The sequence below is a fragment of the Cervus canadensis genome, chromosome 18, assembly GCF_019320065.1.
Source record: "Cervus canadensis isolate Bull #8, Minnesota chromosome 18, ASM1932006v1, whole genome shotgun sequence".
In the NCBI taxonomy this organism is placed as follows: Eukaryota; Metazoa; Chordata; class Mammalia; order Artiodactyla; family Cervidae; genus Cervus; species Cervus canadensis.
The window spans coordinates 7,006,126-7,031,771 of NC_057403.1; the positions used below are offsets into that span (position 1 = coordinate 7,006,126).

At 46.9% G+C, this 25,646-nt stretch overlaps 1 protein-coding gene across 15 annotated transcripts; it reads right to left on the bottom strand.

Moving 5' to 3' along the window:
• Positions 1 to 3,387: 3,387 nt before the first annotated feature.
• On the bottom strand, positions 3,388 to 10,172 carry LOC122420629 (sialic acid-binding Ig-like lectin 14). Of its 15 annotated transcripts, none has more exons than XM_043435976.1 (8): positions 9,923 to 10,172; positions 9,447 to 9,827; positions 8,964 to 9,233; positions 8,689 to 8,736; positions 7,575 to 7,832; positions 7,336 to 7,471; positions 5,360 to 5,484; positions 4,481 to 4,799 (listed from the first exon to the last, which is right to left on the bottom strand). In XM_043435976.1, the coding sequence occupies exons 1-7, from the start codon at positions 10,155 to 10,157 to the stop codon at positions 5,442 to 5,444; spliced, it is 1,371 nt and encodes a 456-aa protein (XP_043291911.1). In that variant the 5' UTR covers positions 10,158 to 10,172; the 3' UTR covers positions 4,481 to 4,799; positions 5,360 to 5,441. The 15 variants fall into 15 exon arrangements, with proteins under 15 accessions (XP_043291914.1, XP_043291903.1, XP_043291916.1 ...); XM_043435974.1 differs by having other exon boundaries at positions 8,964 to 9,239; XM_043435971.1 differs by having other exon boundaries at positions 8,689 to 8,760; positions 8,964 to 9,239.
• Positions 10,173 to 25,646: the final 15,474 nt, after the last annotated feature.

Consider the following 25,646-nt stretch of genomic DNA (forward strand, 5'->3'; position numbering starts at 1 on the left):
ATTTTTAAAAATAAACATACAGAAAAGCGAAAGTGAAGTCGCTCAGTCGTGTCCGACCCCTTGGGACCCCATGGACTATAGCCCACCAGGTTCCTCTGTCCATGGGATTCTCCAAGCAAGAATACTGGAGTGGGTTGCCAATTCCTTCTCCAGGGGATCATCCCGACCCAGGGATCGAACCCAGTTCTCTCGAATTGCAGACAGGCGCTTTAACATCTGAGCACCAGGGAAGCCCAAACATAAAGAACTCAAATCTTTTTTTTTTTTTCCTTTTTTTCCAAAAAAGGCTGCCCAATTTTTAGTATTAAATGAACAAGAAACCAAACAGGGATTTCACAAAAGGAAAGTCAAATGGTTCAATATCATTGTGAATGGTTGTTGCGCTGAGTCATGAAAGACACCAGGATTCTTGACCTCCAGAGGAGAGGAATTCAATCTGGGGCAAGGATTGATCCCACAGAGCTTTTGCATAATAAAGTTTTATTAAAGTATAAGAGAGAGAAAGAAAGCTCATGACATAGACATCAGAAGGGGCCAGAAAGAGGGCCCCCCTGCTAGTCTTTAGCTGGATGTTACATAGCTACTAGCAGGCTGCTAATTGGAGGAAGGAAATGTGTCAAAACTCAGAGACTGGCATCAGGCCCCTCACCCACAACATGCATTTTGAGATAACATTGGCACAAGGTGAGCTGTCCAGGGCCGTAAAATGATTGACATGAATCTTGAAGAAAGGCAGGTTTCCAAGCATACACAGTCTCATTGACATAGCTTAAGAGAACATTTGCATGAGTAAAACATACTGGTTTGTCAAGTCAGTTCTGAGTTTTAGGCAGAACCAACTTGAAGACAGAAGTGAAGTGAAAGTTGCTCAGTCATGTCTGACTGTGACCCCATGGACTATACAGTCCATGGAATTCTCCAGGCCAGAATACTGGAGTGGGTAGCCTTTCCCTTCTCCAGAGGATCTTCACACCCCAGTGTTGGAACCCAGGTCTCCCATATTGCAGGTGGATTCTTTACCCACTGAACTATGAGGCAAGCCCATAGCCTGGAAATAAAGATTCGAAGAGCTGACTCATTTGAAGAGACTCTGGTGCTGGGAAAGATGGAAGGCGGGAGGAGAAGGGGATGACAGAGGGTGAGATGGGTGGATGGCATCACTGACTCAATGGACATGAGTTTGAGTAAATTCCAGGAGTTGGTGATGGACAGGGAGGCTTGGCGTGCTGCAGTCCATGGGGTCACAAAGAGTGGGACACGACTGAGCAACTGAACTGAACTGAACATAGTTCATTAACATAGCTTAAGACAAACATTTCCATAAGAAAAATGCATTGGTTAGTTCAAGGTTTGAGGAAAGTTAAGTTCAGGTGGAATCAGGTGTCATCATGGCAACAAAGAATTTTAAAAGAAACCTCTTTTTCAATTTGTGTAAATAAGGGGGAAAAAATCTAACACTTGTAGTTTGTTTCCTCTTGCTGCTTAAGGGAGAGAAAAAAAATGTCTGAAACTTGCAGCCTCCTTCCCCCATTTGGTGACCACTGGCCTTCCTGCCTTTTACCCTGTCAATTGCACCAAAGGGAAATACATGAAAAGGGCAACAAGATACTACCAAGTGGAGTGCAGCGCTGAAAACTGACCCTGCAGATAACACAAGTGCAGCTGAGAATGAAGAAAGCTCAACCCGCCTAGATGATGCTGGGATGGAGATGCACTTGGCTGATCAAGACAACTCTTGGAGGCTACCTTCTAGAATTAAATAACTGCCGGCCTTATGGCAAAACACGTCCATCCCCACCAGGAAAGAAGAGCTGTGCTGCTGTGCTTATTCCCTCAGGCATGTCCTACACTTTGCAACCCCATGGACTGTAGCTCGCCAGGCTCCTCTGTCCATGGGGATTCTCCAGGCAAGCATACTGGAAGTCAGCTGCCATGCCCTTCTCCAGGGGACCTCCCCAACCCAGGGATCAAATCCCAGTCTCCCCCATTGCAGGTGGATTCTTTACCAGCTGAGTCACTAGGGAAGCCCAAGAACACTGCCCGGGTAGTCTATCCCTTCTGCAGGGGAACTTCCTGACCCAGGAGTTGAACCAGGACTCCAGCACTGCAGGCAGATTCTTTTCTGACTGTGTGGATCACAACAAACTGTGGGAAATTCTTCAAGGGATGAGAATGCCAGACTACCTTACCTGCCTCCTACAAAACCTGTTTGCAGGTGAAGAATCAACAGTTAGAACCGGACATGGAATAAAAGACTCGTTCAAAGTTGGGGAAGGAGTATGTCAAGGCTGCATATTATCACCTTGCTTTTTTAACTTATATGCAGAGTACATCATGAGAAATGCTGGGCTGGACAAAACATTAGCTAGAATCAAGATCGCCATGACAAATAACAATAACCTCAGATATGCAGGTGACACCACCCTTATGGTGGAAAGTGAGAAGGAAACTAAACAGCCTCTGCATGAAGGTGAAATAGGAAAGTGAAAAAGCTGGCTAAAACCCCAAATTCTAAAAACTAAGATCATGGCATCTCGTCCCATCACTTCAAGGCAAATAGATGAGGAAACAATGACAGCCTTTATTTGGGGGGCTCCAAAATCACTGCAGATGGTGACTGCAGCCATGAAATTAAAACATGCTTGGTCCTTGGAAGAAAAGCTATATTTTCTTCCAAAGCTAGACAGCATATTGAAAAGCAGAGACATTACTTTGCTGATAAAATTCTGTAGAGTCAAAACTATGGTTTTTTCAGTAGTCATGTATGAATGTGAGAGCTGGCCTATAAAGAAAGCTGAGTGCCAAAGAACTGATGCTTTTGAACTGTGGTGTTGGAGAAGATTCTTGAAAGCCCCTTGGACTGCAAGGAGATCCAACCAGTCCATCCTAAAGAAAATCAATCCTGACTATGCATTGGAAGTGTTGCAGGAAGGGGATCCCTTCCAGGGCCCGAAACTGGGCTCTTGTCTAACACTCAGAAATGAATTGTCCGAGGAGACAGCTGTGCTGACAAAGCAACAGATTTTATTGGGAAAGGGTGCCTGGGTGGAGAGCAGGAGGGTAAGGGAACCCAGGAGAACTGCTCTGTCACATGGCTCACAGTCTTGGGTTTTATGGTGATGGGGTTAGTTTCCGGGTTGTCTTTAGCCAATCATTCTGACTCAGAGTCCTTCCTGGTGGTGCATGCCTTGTTCAGCCAAGATGGATGCCAGAGAGAAGGATTCTGGGAGGTGGTCGGACATGTGGTGTCTCCATTTGACCTTTCCTGAACTCTTCTGGTTGGTGGAGGCTTATTAGTTCCCTGTTCCTTACCAGGACCTCCAGACGTAGAACAACTCAGGCAAATGGTTACTATGGTGCCTGGCCAGGGTGGGCCGTTTCAATCAGTGTGCTTCCCCTAACAGAAGGAATGATGCTGCAGCTGAAGTTCCAATACTTTGGCCACCTGGTGTGAAGAGCCAACTCATTAGAAAAGGCCCTGCTGCTGGGAAAAATGGAAGGCAGAAGGAGAAGGGGACAACAGAGGATGAGATGGTTGGATGGCATCACGGCTAAATGAAAAAGAGTTTGAGCAAGCTCCGGGAGATGGTGAAGGACATGGAAGCCTGGCATGCTGCCCTGCAAAGAGTCGGACATGACTAAGCAACTGAACAGCAACAAAAAGCCTTGTCTCTCCCGAGGAAACTCAAAGAAAGGCTTCTCCCTCTCCTGCTCCTTGAGCACAACCTAGTGCTTCCCCCTGGGCCCTGCCCTGATGAGGGACCATGTATCCTTGGAAACGGAAAGTAATAAAAGTCTCTTTTCAATGGAATTTACTCTTTGGGACATCACACAGTCACTTTTACAAACAAAAGGTTAAAACCCTTGGGTGGAAATGAGACAGATTTGGAGTCAAGCATTCCAGGGAGAATCAGACAGTGATGTCCCCATGTCCGTCCTCTGGAAACGTGCTGGGAGAAGAGAGGGTTCTGAGCTCGCCAGATGAACTCTCTTTCTGCAGGTCCTAATCCCTGCATCTCCAGGATCGCGGTGCTGGAGTTGGGGGCAGCGACAAGGGAGGGAGACCCTGGACACCAGCTCAGCTGTCTAGGGGTTTGCTGTCAGCAACACAGATCAGCTGCGGCACCTGGCTCTCTGAGACGAGAAGGGATGAGGTGTTCTGCAGAATCGAGGGTTTTGGCGAAAAGTGCAGCGGGAGAGCTGGGGGAGGCTGAGGTTTCACCCTCCGGCCTTCCCAAGATCTATTAACATCTGTGCATATGTCTTTGTGTGTATTGCACATGTGTGTGGTCTAGTGAATGGAGGTGGGGCGGGGTGGTGATTGTCTCCTTGCTCTTCCCATATCTGCTCACACTCAAGTTCACACCCCACTCCTTGGAGGCGGTCCCAGGAGCAGGACCCAGGCCTGGAGAAAGTCCTGTCCTACCTATGACAGTTCTGAAGGAGAGGCTGATGCGGAGGTGCCTCGGGGCATCTGGGGCAGAAAGACATGGGCCTGCTGCAGAGAGAGGAGTGGGATGGAAACTGACCAGCACCCCAGGAGGGAAACCAGGAAGGGGGGGTGGGTGTCCTTCACAGCCACTCCCCACCTCAGCTCCCAGGGCTCAGACCCATGCAAGAGTAGGCTGGCCTTCTCCCTACACAGACACGCCCCGCTGCCCTCAGGGACTCAGCCACCCCTCCACACTCACAGGAGACATTGAGCTGGATGGTTCTCTCCATGGTCACCTGAGATCCTTGGAGATTCACCCAACAGGTGAGGTTGGTGCTGTGGTCCTGGGCCTCGGGGTGGGGGTGAGCTGCAGGGAGTGGAGAGTCTCTGGGTGCAGCAGCAGGGGTACCATGTCCACATCCTCCAGCCCAGGTCCAGGTGCCTCCGTCAGGGAGGAAGTGCCCCGAATGCGGGGAAGGAATGAGGAAGCCCCAGCAGGAAGCCAGGAAGGCAGCAGGTGATGAAGACTGGCTGGTGAAGAAGGGGAAGGTGGACTCCATAGGCGGGGCTGGGGGAGTCGATGAGAAGTCGCACTGTTTCACGTTCTCCCTCCAACCCCTCCCGGCTCCGCCCTGCTGCAGGCTGCAGGGGAGAGCACGAAGTCCCCAGAGCTGGCGAGTTTTCACCAGATGTGAGGCTGAAATGTTGTGGCTTACTCACTATGCTGTGTCCGACTCTGCGACCCCAGGGAGTGTAGCCCGCCGGGCTTCTCAACCCAGGGATTTCCCAGGCAAGAATACTGGAGTGGGTTGCCATTCCCTTCTCCAGGGGATCTTCCCAAGCCAGGTAGTGAACCCGCATCTTCTGCATTGCAGGCTGACTCTTTACCACCGAGGTACCAGGGAAGCCCAGATGTGACATGATCGCCTTCCGAATGATGTTCATGTTCACCATGGGATCGCCCCATGAGCAGCGCAACCAGAAAAAGAGAAACGGGGTCCAGCTCCGATCATCTGGTGGGACCCACCTGCAGCTGTAAAACACCGAAAGTTCTGGAAAAGAATATTGAAATTTTTCTCAAAACCATTCCACTTCAGGCAGGAAAAAAGTTTCCAGACCCAAAAACAGTGGAGGATGATGCCCAGGAAGAAAACTTCATGAAAGCTCCTTTGCCCAGAAGGGTTCTCAGAACATGGCACAGGCCTACGGGTCTTCGTGGACCTGAGGGTCTGTCGGACCAGCCTCGGGGCACAGGCCCATGCAAAATGAGGTGGCTGAAGTGAGAGCCTTGCCCCACTCTCTGCAGACCCCAGAAGCCTGGACTTCACAAGAATGGCATTCAGGACCCCTCACACTGCAAAGTCACATGAAGGCTCAAGCCATGTGTGGAAATAACCTGTGATCTCAATGCTCTTTAGGATTGTTATTTCATAAAGGTTTCCTAAATTTGGCAGTGCCCCTAAACATTTCACACCCTCCCATTAACTAGTTCTGGAAACAAACAAACAAACAAAAAAATTTTCTTTAATATTTATTTAGAAATACTCTGTTTACATTTGTTACTTTCTTAAGGTATAAATTTCATAAAATTTTTCCAGAGACAGGAAGGATCAATCGGGAGCTTGGAATTGACTGTATCTAAAATAGATAACCAACAAGGACCAATTGTATAGCCCACGGAACGATGCTAACAATCTTTTAAAAAAACTATAATGAGCAAGAATCCGAGGAGAATATACCTATATAACCGAATCACTTTGCTGTGCTGTGAAACTCACACAACATTATCAATCAATTCTATTTTAATTTTTTAAAAGTCACATCCAGAATAAAGAACTCAAATTAATAAGAAAGAGACTGCCCAATTTTTATTTTTAAATGGGCAAAGATCCAAACAGGAATTTCACTAAAGGAGATATTCAAATGGCTCAACATCATTGCACATGAGGGAAATAAACTAAAAAGGCAAGGAGATACTGCCACAGTGGAGTGCAGCGCTAAAAGCTGAGCATGTGGGTAATACAAGTGCTGCTGAGGGTATAGAAAGCTCAGAGCCTTCATGTATGACCATGGGATACAAACTCATCTAACGACTCAAAAGAACTCTCTCAGGCTACCTGCTAGAACTAAATATATGCCAACTTTATGATGAAGCAGTTCCACACCCACCAGGAGAAAAGTGCTAGCCCTCCTATTTTCATCACACCATTCACATCAACATTACTTTGAATGAGCCAAAATTTGCAAACAAATGCAATGTCATCGTATTTTAGAGTCCATCCATAACTGGAGGAATAGTCATATGTAAAATACCATTTTCAAGACAAAATCCAAGCAAAACCAACAATGAATTATTGATACTTGCAAAACCATGAGTAACCTCATACTAAGCGAGGTAAGTCAGAAAGTGTCCTTTCAATGGTATTGACTCTTCCTGCTGTCACAAGTCATCTCTACAAATAAAGCCTCGTGGATGCAAACGACACAGGGTTGTGGGTAAGAGTTTCCAGGAAAAAGCACACAGTGATGTCCCCACGTCTGTCCTCTGGGCTCTGCATCCTCAGGTGAATCTCGTCATGAAAGGGAGCGAGGCTCAGCCACACCTCAGCCCAGCTCCCTAGTGGCTGCCACACCTGCAGAGCCAACGCGGTCTCAGGTCAGAGAGTCAGACCCATTTCACTCATTCTGGGCTCTGCCTCATGGCATGTGGGATCTTAGTTCCCCAACCCGGGATCGAGCCCCTGCCCCCTGCAGTAGAAGCCCGGAGGCTTAACCACTAGACCCACTCGGAAGCCCCTGGAGAGTCACACACTTTAGCCCCAGGAAGGAAAGGACCGCCCAGCCCCACCGGCAACCCCAGATCCATTCCCAGGACTTCCCCGCAGGGGAACAGGTGAGCTCACCTGGTGTAGTAGGTCCAGGTGAGGCCATAGGTAAGGAGGAAGCCAGCCCCCATGAGGGCCCCTCTGATCAGGGTGACGACCAGGGGCCAGGAGCCCTGCGGCTCCTCAGTCTCACAGCTGCAGGAAGGGGGGCCTTCTGGGGAAGGGAGAGGGGGTGAAGCTCAGTCCCCAGACCCAGCCCTCCCAAAGGCACACACCTGCCCGGGCTGTTTGCCTCGAGCACCTGTCCTACAACTCACTCTGCACAGAGAGGCTGAAGGAAACTTGCTGGGAGCCCAGAGGGTTCTGCGCTTCGCAGGTGACTTCTCCTTCATCTCCAGCCCCTACTTGGGGTATCACCAGGACCCCGGTGCTGGAGATGGGGGCGGCCTCCAGGGCTGGGGACCCCTGGAACCAACTCAGCTGTGCAGGGGGGTTGCTGTCAGTGACACACAGCAGCTGCAGCGCCGGGCTCTCCGAGATGAGTAGGGACGAGGTGTCCTGCAGAATCTTGAGGGCTTTGGGGGAAAGCGCAGCGGGAGAGCTGGGGGAGGCTGAGGTCTCCTCTCCCTCCTTCCCAGGATCTCCTGGCCTCACTCTCTCCTCCCCAGCCAGCCAGCTGGGTTCCCTGTGGTCCCAGGGCTGGACCTTCCCACCCTACGCAGGCTGACCCAATGTGTCTGGCCTCCTATCTTCAGGGGAGGCGTGGTGTGTCAATGGGACAGGCCTGGGCTGTTTGGTGGAAAGAAAACAGAGAACCTCAAGGCCTGAGAAGTTGATTCAGTGAAGGCAGCAGGAGATGGGACTAAGGAGGCTTTTGTGGAAGAAAACCACAGAATAGAATCATGGTGAAGGGAAATGGGCTTTGAACAGAGTGTGTGAGTGAGTATATGTGTGGGGTGTATGTGTGTGTGCCTGTATGTGTGTGTGCATGAGTGCATATCTGTATGAACATGTGTGTATGTATGCATGATGGGTGCCTAAGCTGTGGGTATATCTCTGTGTGTCTGTGTGTATGTGTGATGTGTATGTGCCTGTGTGTATGTGTGCGTGATGGGTGCCTAAGCTGTGGGTATATCTCCGTGTGTCTGTGTGTATGTGTGATGCGTATGTGCCTGTGTGTATGGGCATTTCTGTGTGTGTCTCAGTGTATGTTCATGTGTATGTACTGTATGTGTGTGTGCCTGTGTGTGTGAGTCTATGTGTGTATTGCATGTGTGTGTGGGTCTAGTGCATGGGAGGTGGGGAGGGATGGTGATTTTCTCCTTGCTCTTCCCACATCTGATCACACTCAAGCCCAACACCCTCCCCCCACCCTTTGGAGGCGGTCCCAGGGGCAGGACCCAGCCCTGGAGAGGAGAAGTCCTGTCCTACCTGTGACGTTTCTGAAGGAGAGGCTGATGCGGACGTTCCTCGGAGCATCTGGGGCAGAAAGAAATGGGCTTGCTGCAGAGGGAGGAGTGGGGTGCAAACTACCAGCACCCCAGGAGGGAAACCAGGAAGGGGGGTGGGTGTCCTTCACGGCCCCTCCCCATCTCAGCTCCCAGGGCTCAGACCCATAGAAGAGTAGGCTGGCCTTCTCTCTGCACACACACACACACACACACACCCCACCGCCCTCAGGGACCCCGCCGCCCCTCCACACTCACAGGAGACGTTGAGCTGGACGGTTCTCTCCAGGGTCACCTGAAGTCCCTGGAGTGTCACCCGACAGGTGAGTTTGCTGTCGTGGTCCTGGGGCCTCGGGGTGAGGGTGAGCTCCGGGGAGTGGATGGTGTTTAGGTTCATGGCATCAAGGGCATCCCCCACCCAGGAGAACAGGAGAGGGTGTCTGTCATCACAGGCTAGCGAGAGGCTGCAGGTCAGCTTTGTGGGGCGGCCAGACTCCAGAGGCTCCAGAAACTGGATGTCGGGTTTCTCTGGAAGAAGGGAGATGAGGAGACAGAGAGAGATGCCTGGACACAGGGGTGTGGGGACCCAGAGGGTCAGGGTCACAACTCATTCCCAGTTCTGGCTCTCTTCTGAACCCTCAAACCCCAAGACCCGGAGCAGCGAGGGCTCCCGTGCCCTGGTCCTGTTCTAATGCAGGCGTCTCCATGTGCCAGGGTCCTCTCCTGGGCCCCCTCTCATACCTGTCACCTGCAAATTCAGCTTCTTATCATGGTAACTATATTTCTCATTAAGTCCTCTCTCCACTCGCAGGTAGTAGGCTCCTGAGTCGCTCAGCCTGGCCTCTTTGATGATCAGGGAGCAGTCCTTGTCCCTGGGGTCCCCGACGAGGCGGAATCGGCCCTGGGTCTCTGGTTTCACTCGTTTATTTCGGGCGTTTGTGGCCACAGCATCATCGTATGGGGTGTCCCCTTCCCGGAACCAGTAGATGGAGGGCTCAGCAGACCAATACGCCGAACTCCAGGGGTAGGAGAAGGAGCAGGCCACGCGGACGTCCATGCACGCCTGCACCGTCACGGATTCCTGCACTCGGAGCTCGAACCCTGGAAGCTCCTGCAGGGACCCTGGGGGACACAGAGGCTCAGCGGCAGCTCCAGCCCCTCCCCACGCGTGCCCCCTCCCCCAGCCGTGCCCCCTCCCCCACCCCTCCCCCACTCACCCCCCCAGAGCAGGGGCAGCAGCAGCAGGGGCCCCATGTCGGCATCCGCCAGCGCAGAGCCGGTTCGGGTCCCTTTGCTGGGGAGGGAGGCGCCCCGAATGTGGGGAGGGAACGAGGAAGCCCCAACAGGAAGCCAGAGGGTGACGGAGACAGCGCCGTGGGCAGGCACAGAAGGGGAACTTGGACGCCCCGGACCGTGGAGGAGGGGCGGCCCTGGGAAGGCAGGAGGTCCCATCCCACACCCCACGCCCCACGCCGCAGGGGGAGATCCTGAGGCCCCCGGAGGCCGAGAGGCTTCACCGCACGGGGCTCTGACATGCCCACCCGTCCAGGGATGCTCGGGTCCACGGTGGGACCGCCCAGCGGCCCGCGCACCCAGAAAAGACAAACGGGGTCCAGCGCTGGTCCTCGGGTGGGACCGACCCTGCAACAGAGAAACGCTGGACTTTCTGAGAACGGTTTCTCAAAACCGTTCATACTTGGGTTGGAAGAGTCACACACGGTGGAGGGTGGAACCCAGGAAGGAAAGCTGAGCATGAAAAAAAAAAGCTCCTTTGCCCAGAGGGGTTTTCAGAACACGGGCTGAGGGTCTTCATGGATCTGAGGATCTGTGGGACCAGCCGACCCGGACACAGGCCCACGCAAAGTGGGGTGGAAAAGGACGAACTTTGCCCCATTCAGCTGGGACCCCGAAGTCTAGACCTCACACAGAAACACAGTTCATGACCCCTCACTCTGAATGGCCTTCTTTTCAAAGCCACATGAAGGTTTAACTCGTGTGTGGAAACAACCTGTGAACTTACTGCCCTTTCAGGAAAAAAATTCAAGTTTCGCAAGTTTGACTATGAGCGTAAACGTTTTAGACACTTTCAGGAACAAGCTATGGGACTGATGGAAAGTTTTTTTATATTTATATAGAAATATTAACACATTTTTTACTTTCTTAAACTACAGAAACAAAAAGAAATGTCCATCAATCAATCGTGCCAGTGGAAATACTGTATCTTCTTTCTACTCTATCTTAGATATAATATAATTAACCTATTTCTTTATATAATGGTCTTCTCTGCTGGCTCAGATGGTAAAGAATCTGCCCTCAGTGCAGGAGACCAGGGTTCCATCCCTGGGTCAGGAAGATCCCCTGGAGAAGGGAATGGCAACACACTCCAGTATCCTTGCTTGGAGCATCCCATGGACAGAGGACCCTTACAGGCTACAGTCCATGGGATCGCAAAGAGTCAGACATGGCTGACAAACACTTTATTAGTGTAACACTCATGTTAATTAATATACATGCCTATTCTCCTAAAAAGAGGCAATCACAGAGGATCAGGCCAAAGGTGTGGGGAACAGGTGTTATGCAGGTGTGATAGGGGTGCCTGACTCCTGAGAAAAATGGTATGGTGGCCCAGTGCTTAGGACTCTGCACTTTCACTGTCTCTGGCCCAGCTTCAATCCCTGGTCTGGGAACTAAGACCGTACAAGGCCTAGGTCATGGCTGAAAAAAACAGGAAGAAAGAAAAATAGTCTGCAATAAATGTCTTATCTTTTGGTTTTCAGCATTTTATGTTTTGTGATTGATTACATAGATTTCTCATTTCGAAAGAAACTCGGATGTGATGTGCCTGTGATAATGAGACTTTTAGGAAATATATATTATATATTTGGCCTTCATCCACAGTTCCTGGCTCACAGATTCATGAACTGTTGGAATTCTCTGACTGATAACAGACATGGCCACTTCTGTGTTCACACATTTGCTCTTTGTTCTCAGTCCCGGAACACTTCAGGGCCACACCGGACCTGGGGGTCACATTCTGTATTTGGGGGCCATGTCTGTATTATATTCAGTGACACCATTGTTTTGCCGAAGGAGGCATCTGAACGCTTGAGTCAATGTCAGGCTCCACAGAACCCAGGGCCGGCCCTGCCCAGGGTCCAGGTGATCAAGCGGGGACGGGCTCTCCCCCTCGCTCCTCAGCTGTTGCGGGAACATTGCTGGACAAGCAGGCACTGGAGGAGGCCGGGATCCGAGGGCCGGGCAGCACACCTTCCCAGCGGCCGGCGTCTAGCAAAGGCCAAGCTGGGCCGGTCAAAGAACAAGAAACAAGGGTGTTGGTGAGGACATGGGGTAAAGTGACCCTTGGGCACTGCTGGTGGGAATTGAATTGGTGCGGCCACTGTGGGAACGCTCTGCAGGTTCCTCAAAACTAAAATAGAACCTCAAGCACTTTCACTTTTGGGTTTTTACAGAAAATGAAAACAGCAATTTGAAAAGATATATGCACCGCATGTTCTTGGAAGTGTTACGTACAGTAGCAAAGACATGGAAACAACTTCCATATCCAATGATGAATGAATGAATAAAGAAACTGTGGTGTGTGCATACACGTGATTATCCTTCAGCTATAAAAGAGAAGGAAATCCTGCTTTTACAATACATGGATAGGCCAGGGCATTAGGGTAATGAAATGTGTTAGACAGAGGAAGAAAAATACTGTATGATCACACAGGTAGGTAGAACTGAAAAAATAAAAACCAAATAAAATAAAGTCATAGATGTAGGGTAAGGGAGTTAGAGAAGGCGAGGTTCAGAAAAAGATTGAGACCAGCACTTTACAAGAACAGATCACCTTTAATGAGGCAAGAAGGGGCAGCAGTCAGAGTAGTGAGCTGCTGCACTAACCCAAGAAAAGAGTAAGTATATATAGGCATAGATGTGGAAATCTACTGTCTTAAGGGGGCCTGTTTTCCCCCAAGGTTGTTCGGAGTAGTTATCTCTCAAATGGCTGGGGCAAGTCTTTTTTCTTCAGATCAGAGAGTTCTCTGTTTTGCATAGAATGGTGGGAGGACCTGGAGGGGAGTTTTAACTCCAGGCTATTTTGAGCCATGTAACTTTCCTTCATTTTAGACCCTAAGGAATATATACAAAAGCAGAAAGAGATGTGGGCAACATTAATGTTCAGGGCTTCTTCAAGCTGATAAATGAGGGTCAGGGGTTTGTGGTCTGGGAGGAAGGAAGTCTAAGGCCCGTAGTGTTGATTTTCTAGTCTAGCCGTCAGGGTCTAAAGCAAAAGAAGAGTCTTGACTTGGTCTTGAGAGATGCCCCAAATCCGTTCTTGGAGAAGCCTTTGAAAGAGATTGAAGAGACAGTGTCCAAATAAGAGGAATAAAATGATAAGTACCAATGGTCCCAAGAAAGGGAGCAACAAAAGGAAGGCCTGTTGGAACAGGTTTTGGGGAGTGTAAAGGTTTTGTAACTCTTGTCTGCTGTGTTCAATTCTGTCTCTAAGTTCTTTGACTCTGCCCTGGACTATGCCCGTCTCATTAACAAAATAGCAGCAGTCCTCTCCTAGGAAAAGGCAGGTCCCTCCCTTTTCTGAGGTGAGAAGGTCCAGGACTTACCTATTTTGTAGGGCCATACAAGCTAATGAGTTAATTTGTCTTTGGACTGAAACGAAGGACTCCACTATCTACTCCATATCCTCCTTAAGTTCTTGGGACAGCTTGTAGTAAAAATGGGCCAAGGTGGAGATGCCCGCAATCCCGGTGTCTAGGGCTGCTGCTGTGCCGGTCCCAATCAGGAGGGGGGCTATGATAGCTCATCTTTTTCTGTGGGAAAGTTCCCCTTGGGGGTAGACTATTGGTTCTACCTCTTCTTCTTTGAGGAATGTTAGACCTGGGGTCAGGAAGACCAAGATGCAAGGTCCAGGGGGGTCCCAGGGGAGACATGAATATGCATAGGTCCTGCAGAAAATGAAGATTCCCAGGTTGGTGCAATTATTTGTGCTGTTCCAGAGAACCCAAATAGAACAGAAGGAGGGAGCAGAGTTTGTAAGACCAGTGTAGATGGGACTAGAGTAGTTGATACAGGTTAGGTTTGAAGAGGCTGAGAGTGGGACATTGTCAGAGACTGGCCCAATGAGTTGTGTAGTTTTCTGTTGGGAAGGGGAGGTATAGTTGCCCTGTGACAGCCAGATTGAGGGTAAGGGAATTGCTATGTGTGGTGAGGGAGACAGTGACATGCATATCCAACGCTGGGATGTGTGTTGTGTGTACTGGAAGAATTGGAAAGAAGAGTTGAGAAGGCAGGTAAGGTGTTGGTTGTCAGAGGGAGGCTCTAGGAGAGGCTGTAATTGAGAAAGGAGGTCTAGGTGTTTATAAGCCTCAGGGGTTGCCTGTAACCGGGAAATTATGTTCTTTATAACTTGTTCTTGTTTCTTTTCCCAATTTTGATCTAGTACCCCACCCCCGTCTGAGTACCCCCAGTGGGTAATGGGATAAAAACATATGTTTCTTCCATTTGGCTTATGGCAGGTACTCACGAAACTCCCTCTCTTTTGTACTTTGACAGTGAGTAGGGATTTGGACTTCCCACCCCCGAGGTTCATGGTGCATGGTTTTGGAGGTGTATTATAACATGAGGAATGTACGTAGGAATAAATGTCTGAGCAGGGGCAGGGAGTAGCCAGAAGGCTGGGGAGTGCAGCAAGGATAAGGAGCAGAGGAGTCATGGGCTGTTAGTTAGGCAGTGCAGAGAAAATAGCACCCTAGGAGTAGAACACAGCCAGCAACGTAGGCGATACCCACGGAAAGACAAAGGATAGGCGGCCAGTCCTGAGGGGAGACGGTTACTAGGCCTATAGCAAGGATTAAGATTAGGAGTGCACTTATGGTGAGAGAGACAGGGAGAGGCCAGTCAGGGTGAGGGGCAGAAGGCCCCAAGTTGGTGGTTGCTTGACTCTGAGGAGGAACAGTGTTCATTAGGATGAAGAATGATGTAGAGAATGAAAGTAAAGAAATCATCTTTACTGACTTCATCTGGAGTCAGGTTGTAGAAGGTTCCCTGAAGCCACAGTTGAGATACCAGTGGTCAGGTTTTTGAAGGAGGTTCCTGTCGGGGCACTGGTCCAGAGGTCTTGTAGTAGTTGGATCAGGAACAGTTGTAGGTTGAAGAGTGTCCAGGTCATTCAGTGTCTTCTTCGATGGTTGACAGAGGTTGTTGCCAGGTGATTTTTAAGGAGGTGGGCCCTGTGAGGGAGACCTGATAGGGGTCAGTTAAGGAGGGCAGCACAGGATCGGAGGTGACCCATTTTAGGAGAGAGAGGTGTACCCAGGAGGTGACCTTCTCGACTTTAGCTGCAGTCAGGGTAATGAGGATAATTTTGAATCAGTTCAGTTCAGTTGCTCAGTCGTCTCCGACTCTTGGCGACCCCATGAACCACAACACACCAGGCCTCCCTGTCCATCACCAACTCCTGGAGTCCACCCAAACCCATTTCCATTGAGCCAGTGATGCCATCCAAGCATCCCATCCTCAGTTGTCTCCTTCTCCTCCTGCCTTCAATCTTTCCCAGCATCAGGGTCTTTTCAAATGAGTCAGCTCTCTGCGTCAGGTGGCCAAAGTGTTGGAGTTTCAGCTTCAACATCAGTCCTTCCAATGAACACCCAGGACTGATCTCCTTTAGGATGGACTGGTTGGATCTTCTTGCAGCCCAAGGGACTCTCAAGAGTCTTCTCCAACACCACAGTTCAAAAGCATCAATTCTTCTGCACTCAGCTTTCTTTACAGTCCAACTCTCACATCCATACATGACCATTGGAAAAACCATAGCCTTGACTAGATGGACCTTTGTTGACAAAGTAATGTCTCTGCTTTTTAATATGCTGTCTAGGTTGGTCATAACTGTCCTTCCAAGGAGTAAGTGTCTTTTAATTTCATGGATGCAATCACCATCTGCAGTGATTTTGGAGCCCCCAAAAATAAAGTCAGCTACTGTTTCCCCTGTTTCCCCATCTATTTGCCATGAAGTGAAGGAACTGGATGCCATGATCTTAGTTTTCTGAATGTTGAGCTTTAAGCCAACTTTTTCATTCTCTTCTTTCACTTTCATCAAGAGGCTCTTTAGTTCTTCTTCACTTTCTGCCATAAGGGTGGTGTCATCTGCATATCTTAGGTTATTGATATTTCTCCTGGCAATCTTGATTCCAGTTTGTGCTTCCTCCAGCCCAGCATTTTTCATGATGTACTCTGCATATAAGTTAAATGAGCAGGGTGACAATATACAGCCTTGACGTACTCCTTTTCCGATTTGGAACCAGTCTGCTGTTCCATGTCCAGTTCTAACTGTTGCTTTCTGACCTGCATATAAGTTTCTCAAGAGGCATGTCAGGTGGTCTGGTATTCCCATCTCTTTCAGAATTTTCCATAGTTTATTGTGATCCACACAATCAAAGGCTTTGGCATAGTCAATAAAGCAGAAGTAGATATTTTCCTGAAACTCTCTTGCTTTTTCAATGATCCACGGATGTTGGCAATTTGATTTCTTGTTCCTCTGCCTTTTCTAAATCCAGCTTGAACATTTGGAATTTCACAGTTCACGTATTGCTGAAGCCTGGCTTGGAGAATTTTGTGCATTACTTTACTAGCGTGTGAGATGAGTGCAATTGTGCGGTAGTTTGAGCATTCTTTGGTTTTACCTTTCTTTGGGATTGGAATGAAAACTGACCTTTTCCAGTCCTGTGGCCACTGCTGAGTTTTCCAAATTTGCTGGCATACTGAGTGCAGCACTTGCACTGCATCATCTTTCAGGATTTGAAATAGCTCAACTGAAATCCATCACCTTCACTAGCTTTGTTCCTAGTGATGCTTCCTAAGGCCCACTTAACTTTGCATTCCAGGATGTCTGGCTCTAGGTGAGTGATCACACCATCGTGATTATCTGGGTCGTGAAGATATTTTTTGTACAGTTCTTCTGTGTATGCTTGCCACCTCTTCTTAATATCTTCTGCTTCTGTTAGGTCCCTATCATTTCTGTCCTTTATTGAACCCATCTTCGCATGAAATGTTCCCTCGGTATCTCTAATTATCTTGAAGAGATGTCTGGTCTTTCCCATTCTATTGTTTTCCTCTGTTTCTTTGCATTGATCGCTGAGGAAGGCTTTCTTACCTCTCCTTGCTATTCTTTGGAACTCTGCATTCAAATGGGTATATCTTTCCTTTTCTCCTTTGCGTTTTGCTTCCCTTCTTTTCACAGCTATTTGCAAGGTCTCCTCAGACAGCCATTTTGATTTTTTGCATTTCTTTTTCTTGGGGATGGTCTTGATTCCTGTCTCCTGTACAATGTCACAAACCTCCATCCATAGTTCATCAGGCACTCTGTCTGTCAGATCTTGTCCCTTAAATCTATTTCTCACTTCCACTATATAGTCATAAGGGATTTGATTTATGTCATACCTGAATGGTTTAGTGGTTTTCTCCACTTTCTCCAATTTAATTCTGAATTTGCCAATAAGGAGTTCATAATCTGAGCCACAGTCAGCTCCTGGTCTTGTTTTTGCTGACTGTATAGAGCTTCTCCATCATTGGCTGCTAAGAATATAATCAATCTGATTTCATTGTTGACCATCTGGTGATAACCATGTGTAGAGTCTTCTCTTGTGTTGTTGGAAGAGGGTGTTTGCTGTAACCAGTGCATTCTCTTGGCAGAACTCTATTAGCCTTTGCCCTGCTTCATTCTGTACTCCAAGGCCAAATTTGCCTGTTACTCCAGGTATTTCTTGACTTCCTACTTTTGCATTCCAGTCCCCTATAATGAAAAGGACATCTTTTTGGGGTGTTAGTTCTAGAAGGTCTTGTAGGTCTTCACAGAACTGTTCAACTTAGTTTCTTCAGCGTTGCTGGTCAGGGCATAGACTTGAATTACCGTGATATTGAATGGTTTGCCTTGGAAACAAACAGAGATCATCTGTCATCTTTGAGATTGCATCCATGTACTGCATTTCAGACTCTTTTGTTGACTGTGATGGCTACTCCATTTCTTCTAAGGGATTCTTGCCCACAGTAGTAGATATAATGGTCATCTGAGTTAAATTCACCCATTCCAGTCCATTTTATTTTGCTGATTCCAAAAATGTCGATGCTCACTCTTGCCATCTCCTGTTTGATCACTTCCAACTTACCTTGATTCACGGACCTAACATCCAGGTTCCTATGCAATATCATTCTTTATGGCATTGGACTGTACTTCCATCACCAGCCACATCCACAACTGGGTGTTGTTTTTGCTTTGCCTCTGGCTCGTCATTCTTCCTGGAGTTATTTCTCCTCTGATCTCCAGTAGCATATTGGGCACCTACCAACCTGGGGAGTTCATCTTTCAGTGTCCTATCCTTTTGCCTTTTCATACTGTTCATGGGGTTCTCAAGGCAACACTGAAGCGGTTTGCCATTCCCTTCTCCAGTGGACCACGTTTTGTCAGAACTTTCCACCATGACCCATCCGTCTTGGGTGGCTCTACATGACATGGCTCATAGTTTCACTGAGTTAGACAAGGCTGTGGTTCATGTGATCGGATTGGTTAGTTATCTCCAACTGAAACGTGAAACTGAGTTCTGTTCCTGGAACTGAAGAATGAATTCTGCAAATTCAAAAATACTCCCATGTGCAAAGTTTATTTTAAAAGATAGAGATGCAAAGTTCTCAGCATAGGCAATGAGAGAGTGTGACATAACCACAAAGATGGGAATAACAGCAGATGTGTGTCTTTATTAGAATTGATCTGTTCTCTTTGGTTGGCTGGGGGCCAGAGGTGTGTGATTTCTGACCAATCAGTCTCAATGTCCCAATGTCCAATGTATCATTTTATGCCTTTCTCGGATCCCCCAGTTTCTCAGTATCTCCAGACATTGCGCTGCCATCCGTCAACCCTTTCTCAAGACCCCACATCATTGTTTAGGGACCAAATGCATCTTTAAGTGGCAATGCCCATCCTAATAGAAAATAAGATAACCCATACAATTGAGCGGGGGACATGAAGCAACCATTTTTACATTCCAAAAGAGTTACAACTTCCTATCAGTGAAAAGTGTATATATCACACTTTTTAAAAGATTTATTCCTTTATTTACTTATTTTTGGCTGTGCTGGGTCTTAGTTTCAGACAGCAGGGTCTACACTCCAGTTGTGGTGTTCCCATCGCAGTGGCTTCTCTTGATGTGGAGAACAGACTCTAGGCCCACAGGCTTCAATAGTTGCGCCTTGTTGCCACAGGCGCAAATATTGAAGCCTGTGGGCTCAGTAGTTGTGGCTCATGGACTTGGTTGCTCAAGGACATGTGGAATCTTCCCAGACCAGGGATCAAACCGGTGTCCCCTGCATTGGCAGGTGCATTCTTAACCACTGGACCACCAGGGAAGTCCCATGCATAGATTTTTTAAAATCAAATCAATAGTAATATTTTATCAAGATGGTATTCACATGACATGGAAGTTCTAATGATAGTTCTGGATGTGTAAACTTTTAGAAGATGAGATAAAGAGGAAACTAAATGACGTTGGATGATAAAGTAATGTGGACCTGGAGCCTCCCTCTTGTGGAGGAGAGAGGAAGTGCTGTTGACAGTTCTAGACCCCAGGACAGTGGGAGGAGGACTGGGGAGATGACTCGGCCCCACCAGCGTGGGCACCAGACAGATACCCAGGAAAAGGCCTTCTCTGGTGAGAATGAAGGGTGAGTTTTTGCAACAAGATACCTAGTATCTGATTGAAGCTATTTCCTGTCCTCAAGGACCATTTTTTCCTGCTATCCCCAATACATACACAAAATACAATTGTGTGTAGTGCTGGGGAAATGAAGAAAGATATCTATCAGAAAGAAAACATTTTAAAACATTCCCAAGATGGTAACGATAACCCTACATGCAAGACAGCAAAAGAGACACAGATGTATAGAACAGTCTTTTGGACTCTGGGAGAAGGCAAGGGTGGATGATCGGAGAGAATAGCATCGAAACATGTATATTATCATATATGAAACAGATCACCAGTCCAGGTTTGATGCATGAGACAGGGTGCTCGGGGCTGGTGCACTGGGATGACCCTGAGGGATGGGATGGGGAGGGAGGCGGGAGGGGGGTTCAGGATGGGGAACACATGTACACCCATGGCTGACTCATATCAATGTATGGCAAAAACCACTACAATATTGTAAAGTAATTAGCCTCCAACTAAAATAAATAAATAAAACATCCCTGTGGATAATTGCATCAAAGAGAATAAAATACCCAGGAATAAATTTCATCAAGGAGAAGAGACATAAGCCATTGATGAAAGAAACTGAAGAAGACACAAAGAAATTGAAAGATATACATGCTCACAGATTAGAAGAATGAATATTTGGAAAATGTCCATTGTAGCCTTGCAATACAGATTCAATTTCATCCTTATCCAGAATACCCATGGCATTTTGAACAGGGCCAGAACAAATAACCCTCAAATTTTTATGATGCCATCAAAGACCTCAAATAGTCAAAACAATCTTGAGAAAGAAGAACCAAGCTGGAGGCATGACATTCTCTGATGTCAACTCTACTATAAAACTATAGTAATTGAATGCAGTCATTAACACTGCATATGCTGGCAGCTGGTAACTAGGTCCTGTCAGGGTGATCATTTTGTAATATATTTTGTGTGGGGCATTCTGTTGTACACCCGAAACTAACATACATTTATATATCATCTATACTTTAATTTTAAAAAGGTATTGAGCTATGCAAAGATTCCATAATTGGACAGCCAGCACACCGCATACAAATGAAAAGACTGATGAGAGGATTTTCATAAAATAATTTTTAGACTCCTGCACAGCAAAGGAGAGAGAGAGAAGAGGGGGAAAGAAAGTCACAAGTCAAAAGACTCACATTGTAAAGGGTAAATTAGAAGTTTGGAATTAACATGCACACACTATTATATATAAAGTAAATAGCCAACAAGGACCAAATATATAGCACAGGGAACATTACTTGGCACCTTGTAGTAAGCTATGATGGAAAACAACCTGACAAGAATATATATGTTTTATATATTATACATGGAAAAGAACCTGAAGAGACTATATATATATAAAACTGAATCACTTTGCTACACTGTGGAACTGACACAACATTATAAATCCATTAACTTCAATTTTTAAAAATACACATACAGAATAAAGAATTCAAATTTTTTTTCCAAAAAAGACTGCCCAATTTTTATTATTAAATGAGCAAGAAATCAAACAGGAATTTCACAAAAGCAAATATTCAAATGGCTCTACATCATTGCACGGAGGGGAAAGAAATGAAAAGGGCAATGAGGTACTACCACAAAGAGAGCAGCGCTGAAAACAGCCTGCGGGTAACACAAGTGCTGCTGAGGATGCAGAAAGCTCAGAGCCCGCACAGATGATGCTGGGATGGAGATTCACTTGGCTGATCAAGAGACCTCTGGGAGGCTGCTTTCTAGAAGTAAATAAGGGCCAGCCTTAGGACGAAACACGTCCATCCCCACCAGGAAAGAAGAGCTCTGCTGCTGTGATGTGCTTATCCCCTCAGTCATGTCCTACACTTCGCGACCCCGTGGACTGTAGCCCGCCAGGCTCCTCTGTCCATGGGGATTCTCCAGGCAAGAATACTGGAAGTCAGTTGCCATGCCCTCCTCCAAGGGATTTCCCCAACACAGGGATCAAACCCCAGTCTCTCGCATTGCAGGTGGATTCTTTCTTTACCAGCTGAGTCACTGGGGAAGTCTGAGAACACTGGAGTGCGTAGTCTATCCCTTCTCCAGGGGAACTTCCTAACCTAGGAATTGAACCGCTTCTCCAGCATTGCAGGCAGATTCTTTACCAACCGAGCTACCTGGGAAGCCCAGAGAAGTGCTAGCCTTCCTATTTTCATCACAACGTTCTGATCAAAGTGGTTTGAAAGAGCCAAGATTGGGAAACAAATGCAATGTCAGAGTATTTTAGACTCGATACATAACTGGAGGTGTAGTCCCACAGAAAATATTATTTGAAAGGCAATAATTATAGCAAAACCAAAAAATCCTTGATACATGTAGAAACACTGATAGCCTGAAAAACAGTGCTGAGACACAGCACACAGTCTGGCTCACGGATCTATCAGGAGAGAAAAATGACAGCCTGACACTCAAGGTTGCGAAACATCTGACCTGCTTTCTCTCAAACACTGTTGTGTCCCTGCTGCTCCTGGACCTTCCTGCCAAGCTGGAGATATAGGTGTCTCTCCCCTCACCCTATAAGCTGTCACACCTCTTAGCACATAACCATCTGAGCTGCCCACCTCCTTCTCTTTATCCCGCTTTCAGTCTCAGCCCAGCCACCTTCTTTCTGACAGTGTTAGCTGACCACCAGAGGGAGGTGGGAAGAATCTGCTTCCTGAACTTTGTGCTATAAGCATGGTGTTCAGTTCGGTTCAGTTCAGTTCAGTCGCTCAGTCGTGTCCAATTCCTTGCGACCCCATGAATCACAGCACGCCACGCCTCCCTGTCCATCACCAACTCCCAGAGTTTCCTCAAACTCATGTCCATCGAGTCGGAGATGCCAACCAGCCATCCCATCCTCTGTCGTCCCCTTCTCCTCCTGCCCCCAATCCCTCCCAGCATCAGGGTCTTTTCCAATGAGTCAGCTCTTTGGATGAGGTGGCCAAAATATTGGAGTTTCAGCTTTAGCATCAGTCCTTCCAATGAATACCCAGGACTGATCTCCTTTAGGATGGACTGGTTGGATCTCCTTGCAGTCCAAGGGACTCTCAAGAGTCTTCTCCAACACCACAGTTCAAAAGTATCAATTCTTCTGCGCTCAGCTTTCTTCACAGTCCAACTCTCACATCCATACATGACCACTGGAAAAACCATAGCCTTGACTAGATGGACCTTTGTTGTCAAAGTAATGTCTCTGCTTTTTATTATGCTGTCGAGGTTGGTCATAAATTTCCTTCCAAGGAGTAAACGTCTTTTAATTTCATGGCTGAAATCACCATCTGCAGTGATTTTGGAGCCCAGAAAAATAAAGTCAGCCACTGTTTCCACTGTTTCCCCGTCTATTTGCCATGAAGTGAAGGGACTGGATGCCATGATCTTAGTTGTCTGAATGCTGAGCTTTAAGCCAACTTTTTCACTCTCTTCTTTCACTTTCATCAAGAGGCTCTTTAGTTCCTCTTCACTTTCTGCCATAAGGGTGGTGTCATCTGCATATCTGAGGTTATTGATATTTCTCCTGGAAATCTTGATTCTAGCTTGTGTTTCTTCCAACCCAGCATTTCTCATGATGTACTCTGCATATAAGTTAAATCAGCAGGGTGACAATATGCAGCCTTGACATACTCGTTTTCCTATTTGGAACCAGTCTGTTGTTCCATGTCCAGTTCTAACTGTTGCTTCCTGACCTGCATATAGTGTATATACATAAACCTCCATCCAACTGTACTCTTCAGAACTGCAACTTTGCTCAATTTAAGGTAGGCATCAAAAATAAACAGGAAACCTTCATGTTTGAAACAGATCAACCAAAAATATTGGTGCAATAAGAGATTATTTTGCTTTAAAAAGTCTCACAAGAAAACCAAATGGTAAGATTGATTTTCATATTTGTATATTGCTTAATAAAATGCTTAAATTATAAGTGTTGTGATAATTTATACCAGTAATGAAGAAGTAGGTGACTTGACACCAGAAAGAAAATCTGTGTTACTGATTCTACTCTATGTGGACCTCCACATTGATAGGGAAGTTGAAGACCGGTAACTCAGGTGTTAACCAGGTCACTTTTGGGTCATGAAGGGAGAAGGTCATGTAGGGCTTGACATGGAGGGAGAGGATCAGGGCGGGAGGGGCGGGTTCAGGCAGGACCAAGAGCAGAAGCAGGTAGTAGGTGGTGAGTGGACTTCAATAACATGAGGAGGCAGTAGTAGGTGGGGGGCGGTGTGTTCAATAACCATGTTTTATTTTCTATTCCTTATGATTTCACATCTTAAAAATCCTGATGGCCCATAAAGGACACTGCCTCCAAGGGTCAGCCAATTCTTAGAAACAGAAAAGGGCTCTAACAAGACCTCATCCTGCAAATGAAAACCAACCAATCCATACCCCCATAATGCCCAATCACCCCCTTTGATCCACCCCTCAGTCCCAAACTCACTATTTCCCTTAGCCTAAATCACCCACTACAGACAATAGCTACTGAAGGTCACCCCTTCAACCCAGAGGCCAAAAGAATCATTCACAGGAGAAGATCCTAAAGAATTCTCCCCTCTCAGCCTTGCCTCCTTCTTTGGGATTGGAATGGAAACTGACCTTTTCTAGTCCCGAGGCCACTGCTGAGTTTTCCAATTCACTGGCATATTGAGTGTAGCACTTCCACAGCATCATCTTTTAGGATTTGAAATAGCTCAGCTGGAATTCCATTAACTCCACTAGCTTTGTTCATAGTGGTGCTTCCTAAGGGCCCACTTGCCTTGCACTCCAAGATGTCTGGCTCTAGTCGATAGACTGCACCATCGTGATTATCTGGGTCATGAAGATCTTTTTTGTATAGTTCTTCGGTGTATTCTTGCCATCTCTTCTTAATCTCTTCTGTTTCTGTTAGGTCCATACCATTTCTGTTCTTTATTGTGCTCAAATTTGCATGAAATGCTCTCTTTGAATCTCTAACTTTCTTGAAGAGATCTCTAGTCTTTTCCATTCTATTGTTTTCCTCTGTTTCTTAGCATTCTTCACTTATGAAGGCTTTCTTACCTCTCCTTGCTATTCTTTGGAACTCTGTATTCAGATGTATATCTTTCCTTTTCTCCTTTGCCTTTTACTTCTCCTCTTTTCTCAGCTATTTGTAAGGCCTCCTCAGACAACCATTTTCCTTTTTTGCATTTATTTTTCTTGGGGATGGTTTTGATCACCACCTCCTGTACAACGTTATGAACCTCCATCCATAGTTCTTCAGGCCCTCTGTGTATTAAATCTAATCCCTTGAATCTATTTGTCACTTCCACTGTATAATCGTAAGGGATTTGATTTAGGTCATACCTGAATGGTCTAGTGGTTTTCCCTATTTTCTTCAATTTCAGTATGAATTTGGCAATAAGGAGTTCATGATCTGAGCCACAGTCAACTCCTGGTCTTGTTTTTGCTGACTGTATAGAGCTTTCCATCTTCAGAGGCAAAGAATATAACCAATCTGATTTCAGTATTGATCATCTGGTGATGTCCATGTGTAGAGTGGTCTCTTCTATTTTTGAAAGAGGGTGTTTGCTATGACCAGTGCGTTCTCTTGGCAAAACTCTGTTAGCCTTTGCCCTGCTTCATTTTGTACTCCAAGGCCAAACTTGCCTTGAAGTTACTCTGGGTATCTCTTGACTTCCTACTTTTGCATTCCGGTCCCCTCTAGAATGGCATCTGATGAAAAGGCATCTTTTATGGTGTTAGTTCTAGAAGGTCTTGTAGGTCTTCATAGAACCATTCAACTTCAGCTTCTTCAGCATTACTGTCAGGGCATAGACTTGGATTACTGCAATACTGAATGGTTCATCCTGGAAACAAAACGACATCATTTTGTCATTTTTGAGATTGCACCTGAGTTCTGCATTTCAGACTCTTTTGTTGACTATGAAGGCTACTCCATTTCTTCTAAGGGATTCCTTTCCACAGTAGTAGATGTAATGGTCACCTGAATTAAATTCGCCCATTGCAGTCCATTTTAGTTCACAGATTTCTAAAATGTTGATGTTCACTTTTGCCATCTCCCGTTTAACTATTTCCAATTTACCTTGATTCATGGAACTAACATTCCAGGTACCCATGCAATATTACTCTTTACAGCCTCGGACCATCACCAGATACATCCATAACTGGGTGTTGCTTTTGCTTTTGCTCCATCTCTTCGTTCTTTCTGGAG

Excerpts from the sequence above, each read along its gene's own strand:
- LOC122420629 (XM_043435968.1), bottom strand. The coding sequence starts at position 10,157 with ATGGGACCTCCTGCCTTCCCAGGGCCGCCCCTCCTCCACGGTCCGGGG. Across the intron at positions 9,240-9,446 it reads GCTGAATTTGCAGGTGACAG|TTCCAGAGAAACCCGACATC; the intron begins GTATGAGAGGGG and ends TCATCTCCCTTC. Across the intron at positions 8,761-8,963 it reads CGTCCAGCTCAACGTCTCCT|CAAGCCCATTTCTTTCTGCC; the intron begins GTGAGTGTGGAG and ends CTCCCTCTGCAG.